This window comes from Falco cherrug, chromosome 9 (assembly GCF_023634085.1).
Source record: "Falco cherrug isolate bFalChe1 chromosome 9, bFalChe1.pri, whole genome shotgun sequence".
NCBI lineage: Eukaryota > Metazoa > Chordata > Aves > Falconiformes > Falconidae > Falco > Falco cherrug.
The window spans coordinates 54,569,960-54,578,595 of NC_073705.1; the positions used below are offsets into that span (position 1 = coordinate 54,569,960).

An 8,636-nucleotide genomic window follows, 5' to 3' on the forward strand; every position below is an offset into this window, starting at 1 on the left:
ACAGAGAACTTGGCAAGGAAGGACGGCGAAGGCTGAAGCAGTGCATAATGCGAGGACCGGAATGGTCTCACGTGGCTGAAGGCGACGGCGCTTATTTTGACTCTGTGGACGAGGAGCATTCAAAGTGGTAATCTGGATGTAATGGAAGTGTTTACTCTGAAGGAAAAATCCAGGGGGATTTTTCATGTGTTGCAATGCATATACTGCAGTGCTGATCTTTATCTCTTACATCAGCTGCAGCAAGCAAAAGTGACTAAAGGCTTCAGCAAATATATTGTCCTCATGTGGGCAGAGAAGAAGATAGAGGCTAGAAACCCAGCTGAAACTGCAGAAGCAGTGGGTAATTAGGGAGCACTACTTCAGGGTTTGCAATTGTTCCTTCTCCTGAGTTATTTCTCAGGAGAAATCCCATTGTTCCTAAAGTACCTCACGCAGCCCCCCGGCTCCATGCCCCTAGAGCAGGGGCTGGTGGGGAAGCTTCTGAGCATCGTGGTGCTGTGACCCCACCGCTGGTTTGCTGGCCCAAGGCTTGCTACGGGCTTGCTTACCACAGCAGCAGGAGGGCAGTTGTTAGGAAAGTTATCCCGTGGAGATGGTGGAAAAAGTGAAATTGGAAAAAGTACATTATTAACCCATTACATTAAATTAGACAGTTGACTCTGTGGGCTGCATTTGCACACAAATGGAAATAAATGTCCCCTTTTCTGTCTGATACTCAGATTTTCACAAAACAAGTTCTCTGACCAAAGGCTTTCCATGATGCATAGGTGTGTATAATGTGCCCAAAAGAAAAAAAAAAAAAGAAAACATCAAAATGCAGTTTTTATTTACCATCTGGTTATTATTTTTGCCTGCTGGAGAGGGGGAGCGTTGCAAGCCCCTTCCTCCAGTGCAAGGTCTCCACCACCTCCTGCCTCGGCTGGGCTGGGGTTTGGTGGGTTAAGCTCTTGCTGAGCAGAGTTTCTAAAAAGCTCAGTCACGTTTTAATAAGTCTTAAAATCAATGGACTGCCACTGCTTATTACAGGATTTTGAGTGAAAAATGTGTTGTTCTGCTGTCTGCCCGGAGACATAGAGCCTGAGATGTGTCCCTGAGCAGCACCCTTGATTTTGTTTTGGAATGGGTCATGTCGCTGCCCTCAGCGTGACACGGGATCGGGCTGTGGGGTTTACTCTGGCCAGTTGGTAATGCATTTGTTTATTGCTCTCGCAGGCCTGGGCCTTCAGTAAGAAATACAGTTTCAGTCTGGAGTCTAAACCTAATTCTAAGGGTATTGCTCATAACTCTTGAGATCAGTTTATATATGGACCAGAGCAGAAAAGCAGTGCTTTTGAAAATCGAGTTAGCCAGTGCAGTCTGAAATACTAGAAGCCTCCACGTGCAGAATTGTGGTTCAACAGAAGGAAAATCTTGTTAGCTGTGCTTTAACGCAGCTGGCATGCACCATAAGCAAAGTCCTCTTCACATCAGGGGTGCAGACCTCTGCTAGGTCCAGCTTGCCCTTTGTCCGCTGCCATCACCCCAGCAAGGGCATCCCTGCGGGAATGCCTCACCGCTCCCGCAGCCAGGGTCCTTCCAAAAAACACCACGGGGAAAGTCTGAAATACTGATTTGAACCAATTCATCATTACCCATTTTGAGGGATCTTTCATATTGCCCAAGGAGGGGATGCTTAGCACGCGACAGGTGGGAGCACGCAAAGTACACCTCTCCAGAAGGACTCTTGAATTACTTTCTCCTATAAAAGTACACTCCAGCAAGGGCAGCTAATGGCTGTAACACACAGTCAAATGAAACTCTTAACAGATGAAGTATGACAGCAGAGTTTAAACAGTCATTTTACATTGGTTACCTGCGGTATTTTCACATAACTTTGCTCCCTGGGTCGAACAGCCAATTAGTTTAAACTGTCTATAATTTGGTTCAGATTAGTGGAATTGGGTTGATTCTCTCTGCTGGCACATCATCACTTTCAGAACGGTAGTGTTATTCTGCCAGGACCTCACATTATGTGTTATTTTTCGTTGCAGTTATTAAATAAGCAAGTTGCTGCTTGTCAGGGTTCTTGGCTTCATGTTAAAACCCACGATGTAAGCGCGAAGGAGCAATTCAGAGCTCAGTATCTGGAAGCATTTACACAGGCCCATGTAGCTGATAGCCTGTTTACATCTCTTTTCTACTGCTTCTGACCTAATTTGATCTGTTAATCCTTCAAAGTGCTTTTGCTTGGATGTCCATAGATTGTGATACTGATACCATCTAAATTCAAAGAAAAGTAGTTGCACAGGAAGATATCTTGGACAGTGTCACAAGGACCATTTTTGGGAATCGAATTTTGTTTGATTTTTTGTGTGTGCTTTTTTAAATAGTATTTTCTGTTGGAAAAAATAAACATTCTTGTATCTTGTTTTGCTTCTTCACAGAGTAGAAAAAATGCATTTTTGCATCTTCTTTAATTGATTTTTACTAAATCCTGAACATGTATAGTGTAGTGTAGTTTATATCTGTAAGAGAATGGAAGCAAATGTTTTTAAACCTGACTCTTCTCTGTATCAGGAAAAAACAAACAAATGGGAGCAATTTCATGTCTGAAGCAGAAGGAACAGATTGCTTCTGTGTTGCAGATGTGCCTTTTACATAAGGTTTCTGCTTCCCCTGAGGTACCCGTGAGTCAAGGATTCTGCCCAAAATAGGTTTGAATGTGAACCAGCAGTCTCTATCATTTTGTCAGAAGGTAAAAACATGCTTCAAGATTCGGTGGGTTCACAATTAACCACTGAAATATAAACATGAACTTCGCAAAGCAGTTCTTAATTAAATGTAAAATCAAGCGAAACTCTGTTTTGTATTTCAAAGTTTCCGAGGGGAAGTGTAGGCTAACTTCATAAGCCTACTAATGATTTTCTGAGTATGGTATTAAAGGGAGAGAGGAAGCGTGCTCGCGTTTCTTCCTGTGCTGGAATAAAAGGGAGTGAGTGTTGGCCCTGGGAGCGATGGCTAGATTTGGAGTTGCACCAGTTCCGTATTGGCACGTTTTGCCATGCTAATTTCTCAGTAACATTGCCCTGATGTCCTACTTAATATATTCGTTGGTAGCTTATTATATAAATGAGCATGTACTAAATTTATCTGACTTTCTAATGGAAATTGTAAATTCAATTATAATAATTATCTACCTATCTCTGTTATTTCTTTCTGCCTAATTTGCTTGCAGAATGTAAGCTCTGATAGGTTTTGTGCTTGTTATTTATAGCATATATATTTAGCTTATTCTCATTGTATTTGCATTGTATCTGTTTTTCAGAAGCAGGTTTTCAGGGATAATTTGATTGTTCTCTGATCAATATGAAGGGCTCATTTGTTTGAGAAATTCCTTTGATCTAATTGAATTGAGAATTATTGTCAATATACTGTTATTTAAATTCAAAGTGGATTTTCACAAATGATGCTATCGGCAGAGTTAGTTTTTTCTTGTAATAAATACAAAGTTAAAGATATCATCTGAGAGCAAAGCACTGAGGAAATTTTTATGTTTTGTAATGTATTTTAAAGGGGCACCTGGTTTATTTACTTATGAATTTTATGTGTTCTCCTTGGGGAGTTCTTGCATGTTGTACATTGATATTCTTCAGACCACCAGAATTTCCCAAAGTTTGCCCAGAGCCCTTGCCTGGATCCAGGATTGTAACTAAACAGTTTCTCAAAGATTTCGAAATCTGCAGTTCACAACTGAATGTGTGAAGCTAAATAACCTTGACAGTCCAGCTTTTAATCAGGTGCCATAGTCAAGATTCAAGAAGCTAACTTAACATGCCAAGTTAAGAAAAGTATTTGGTCAGGTAGAGGAAATGTTTAATGGTTCTTACAGCAATGCTTAGACAGATCAGCAATGACATTTTAATATAAAAAACAAAAACAAAACAAATCAAACCACAAAAACAATAAACCCCTTGAGTTTTGCATATAGTAAAATAAAATTCTTATCTGCTTTTCCTATTAGTACATTGACTTGGTTTTCTGACTTGGAGATCATTGTGGTCCATTGTAAGTCAGGAATGAATAGTGCATGGGTTAGAGCCTGCTCTGGAAAATGAATGCTGCTTACTCAGCAGGGTTTTCTTGAAGCACACATTTCAAGCAGCAGCGCTCTTTTGAGACTCAAACCTTTTCATAACCTGGTTGTTTCTTCAAAAGAGCTAGGATAAGCTTTAACCAGAATTTGACCACGGAAGTCTTCATTGCCAGGTATGTTCCAAATATGTTCAAATATGCTCGTCGGTGAGCAGGAGGCTTCCCCTGGCAGAAAGGGGAATGCAGCTTCCCAGGCAGGGCACTCCCACGCTGCCGTGCCTTGCCTTGGTCCAGAGTTTCTCATTCAGTAGCAAATTAAAACCAATTGATTTCTGAGTTGCTAACTCAGAAAGTGTTTGGTGTCCGAGGAGGCAGGTGAGAGTGCGCATGTCCCTGCTTTGGTGGTGCTGCTGGAGGGGCTGGGGGAATGGAGAGTGCACAGTCTTCGCCATGGCAAACGGAGAGACAAGCTTAGGGCAGGGCTTACCTGGCGATGGTTTGTGATCCCTGTTTGTTTGCCATGGGGGAGAGCCAGGAGGAACGAGGAAAGTAGTAAAACAGACTGGAAAGGATTGCTTTCCAGTAAGGATGTTCCAGCAAAAATCCAGCCTTCTTGGCTGTGCCACTGTGCAGTCTTACCTTTCTGTTTAGTCTGTCGTTAGTAAAACTATCTGGTATCTGGGGTTATAACTTCATGCTGTCTTAAAACCTGCTTTGAAGATGGCGTTCAGTACCTTGAAGATAGTTTTCTCCTTCTATTACACATCTCTGAAAACTCCCAGTCACTAGATTGCAGGAGCGTTAGGAGACTCTCCGGACTTCTTCTGCCTCACAGCAGAGGAAAGACTGAAATGTCCCCGCATCACCCTGAACTCCTCTTCTTTTTGAACAGCAGCTTTGGACATCTTTTAAAAGGAACTGTCATGTTTCTTAGGCACTTTCACGTGGTTTATCATATATATTGTATACCTCCTATACCGTTTTCTTATGGTGATTGAGAGATCAGTTATTTTGTCCAAGCAGTACGTGCAATGTAACACCAGGGCATTTCAGATGTTTGAGCTGTTCTTGTAGGGGCGATCAAGGGAGTCTGGCAGAGTCGGTGCGTGTTGACAGGTTTTAAGTGTCAGCGCGTGGAGCCAGCGGTTTAGTATGGGGTGGGTAAGGCAGGACAGGTAGGCTGAGATGCAGAGAAGTGAAAAAGAAAAAGCATCAATATGCTTGGAGGAAAACAAAAGGCAGTGGCTGGGTGAGCAGGGGAAGAATGTAAGAAAAAAACAAAACCAAAGCAGCATTTATGAGCTGAGACACAGAGTACAGCCTCAGTGCACTGACAGGGAAACTGTAATGTCTGCGTGGCCAAAATGCTGCAGAAACCATGACTGCAAAGTGTCCCAGCAAACTGCACTGTTCTCAAGCTCTTTCTGGAACAGATTTTATCATATATATGATTGAACATTATGAAAAAAGTCTTAATTTCCATAATGACTTTTTTAATTTCTCCAATTAGACGGTGAATCTAGCCAAGGGTACTCTTGTTCTGTTGTATGATATATGAAGTGATTTAAAATATGTATATTTGAACAGTCTGGATTTCTGTTTTGAATATTTTAGTTATAATTGAATGTGTAATAGTAGATTGCAAGTTACTTACCTCTTTAAATGGTTTCCTTTTTTTTTTTTTTAATTATTTGTGTTCTAAATGTGCAGACTACAAAAATAATGGAAAAGCAATGAAGATGTTGCTTCAACTTGGCTTTTAAGCTCTGTAGTGCATAGAAGCTGAGGGCAATCGATACAGACCCAGAAATCAATATCCTATCATGATATAAAGTGGGGAATTATAAACTTCTCCAGTGCTTTCAAAAGATTTTTCCTGAAATACTGAGCTAATTAATCATGAACCCTTAAGAGACTTTTTCATTGTCAAAAGTAAAAGTTATATTATAAGCTAATGGCCAAAGGCATTCAGTATTCATGGTAGCACATTCTATGGAAAAGCTTTTACGAGTCAGAGTTACATATGAAACAGCAAATATTTCAAAAATCCATTCATTGCTAACATAGTCTATCAAAATTGGTTTCTTTCAGCACCTGCCGCCCCCGCTCCCCAGCAAGACTCCCCCACCTCCGCCTCCAAAGACAACTCGGAAGCAAACATCTGTTGACTCTGGGATTGTTCAGTGAAGAAGGAAGCATTTTTTCCAAAGATAAAGCTGTAACAATTCATTTCCCTAAGTATTTTATGGCATATAAAGTTTACCTCATTCAGGCGTGCGTATCTAACATTTAGTGCAATGACTCTAACTCCGTAAGAAATCCATTTCTAGCCGTGTGTCGGAAACAACACTACATCACACCTCTCTCTGGGGTTATTCCCTCCTATAACGTGAAAGAAATCTGGATTTCTACCTGCGACTGGGAGGCGTTCATCAACTGACACTGCCCTCTTCCTAAACCTTCTCCCTGCTTCTTCTGAATAACTTCAGGCACATAGGTAGCTGTGGAGATTAAATTGAGAGTTGAATATTTTGTACCTAAAGCATTTAGATAGCTATGGAGTTTAAAGTGAGCTGAGTATTTTGTACCTAATCTCAGTGTATATAGGAATCAATGATGATATTCACATTGAATTCTGTGCACGTTGCAGTAGGCTTCACAGTAAGGAGAAGCTGCTGTAGGATTTCCCCAAATAACAGTTCTGCCCAGGGCTAAACATCAGGCGCAGCTTATTTGTGAGATGTGCCTTCTCTTTAATTGTTCTGTATTACAAATAAACTGATTGCTAATGGGCTTTGTAAAATTAGTTGTTGGTGATCAGTCATTTCCATTTTCATTCAGTTGGCCATTCTTCTGGGTGTTGATCAATGGGTGAAGCAAGGAAGCCTTTTAGCTGCTGACGGGCACGAGCATATAGGAAAAGAAACGGAGTAGGCAGATAGGAGACTCCTGGTCGTTCTGAACCCAGCAGTTGAGTACAGGAGTGGGAAGAGCTTTTTCTTTTCTTTTTTAATGTGTAATATTTCATGTGGATTAGGATGAACTGAATGGAGTCACTTTTTCCTTGTGCCATCATTCTGTACAGCGTTTGTATATATAATGGTTTTTAGAATGTTTTAATTTTTATGGTGCCTGCTTTTTATGTAATAATGAATTAATGTACCTGCAAAGAATGCCTTAGGTATTTTTAATTTCCTAATTGCTGAAAGTGTAAAAAAAAAAAAGCAATTTGTTTTCCAGATATTAGGCTCTGAGAAATATTGGACAATGATGGGACGGGGTGTCGGGAGGGAGGAAGGAAACTAACTTTATACTTTACTGTTTCTTATTGTCATCACACTTGTTTTTTACTATCTACAATCTTTTTACTCTAAAGGTAGATTGTTCTGAAATATACCACTGACTCAAAAAATAAAACATTATTTAAAAAACTTGTCTAATAAAATGAATACATTTCCTTGGTATTTTTGATTCTTACTGCAGAAATTCGTGAACTGTAGCACTCTATAGAGGGTTACTTTTTTTTTTTTTTTTTTTTTCCTCTTCCTGAACAATTTTGAGGGACCCCATGGTAAGGCTGAAGTCTTTCATCATACTGGTAAGCTTGCTCCTCATGTATGTGTAGTACTGAGATAAAACACAAGTCAGCATTAGGAACATCCAGCTTTGTATGCTGCCAATATTCACAATGATAGCTTACTTATCTTTAAGTTATCTGTTGCTTAACACTTCAGAAAACAGATGAGTTTTGAGTAATATTTTCTACCTCAAGTAGCTACTACATGATGCAAGCAGCAGGGAGAAGCATGACTTACCCAGCAGTAAAACAATAATGTTGTTACAAAGGCAGAAAGGTGACCATTCTCATAAAAAGTGGCTCAAGTGGTCAATTATATATTCTCATAGTTTTGCCTTAAAGCATTGTATCACTTTGGATCAAACAAACACACTTTTTCTTGCAATGTGAGGTAACATCAGCTACTAGAGTGTCTCAGAATTTACTGTTGGCTATTGTCCTACAATTCCCTATTTGTTTTGTTATTCGTATAATCTCTGTTCAAGAGAAACAAGCTGGGAAGGATTTTTAGCTACACTCGATCAGATATTCTCTCCATAGACAATCAATAATGTTATTACAACTTTAATTCTGTAAGTCTTTCATTTAATTGAAAATTGCTGTAGAGACTGCTCTTGTTACTGCACGGGAGATTACACTGGGATGCTGGTGAGTTTTACTCTTTTCTCTTCCATTTACTTTCTAAAGGATAGAAGGATAGGAAGAAGCTTTCACATGGGCCTTTAACTGGATGATTGTAAATTGTATTTCTGATAATGTTTTTGTTTTCACACATCCTTGTCGAATTCCTGTGCTCATGCCGGTGTTATAATTTAGCCTTGCAAGGATCCTCAAACAAGAGCTGCACTTTCAAATTGGTCTTGCAGTACAAACTCTAAATCTCATCTCTATGTTTTGCAAATATGCAAGCTGAGACTGAGAATTGAAAAATCAGACTGTCAGATTTTCTTTCAAACCCAAACTGTCACCATTTTTACAATCTAACAGC

At 39.9% G+C, this 8,636-nt stretch overlaps 1 protein-coding gene across 2 annotated transcripts in view; it reads left to right on the forward strand.

Annotated features, from left to right (window-relative positions):
• The window catches only part of DOCK1 (dedicator of cytokinesis 1), a 319,193-nt gene extending 311,662 nt beyond the window's left edge, over positions 1-7,531 (forward strand). For both annotated transcript variants that reach the window (XM_055719977.1, XM_055719978.1), the window contains exon 52: positions 6,163-7,531. In XM_055719977.1, the coding sequence (XP_055575952.1) occupies positions 6,163-6,258 (96 nt within the window). In that variant the 3' untranslated portion in view covers positions 6,259-7,531. The remainder of the gene's footprint in view (positions 1-6,162) is intronic.
• Positions 7,532-8,636: the final 1,105 nt, after the last annotated feature.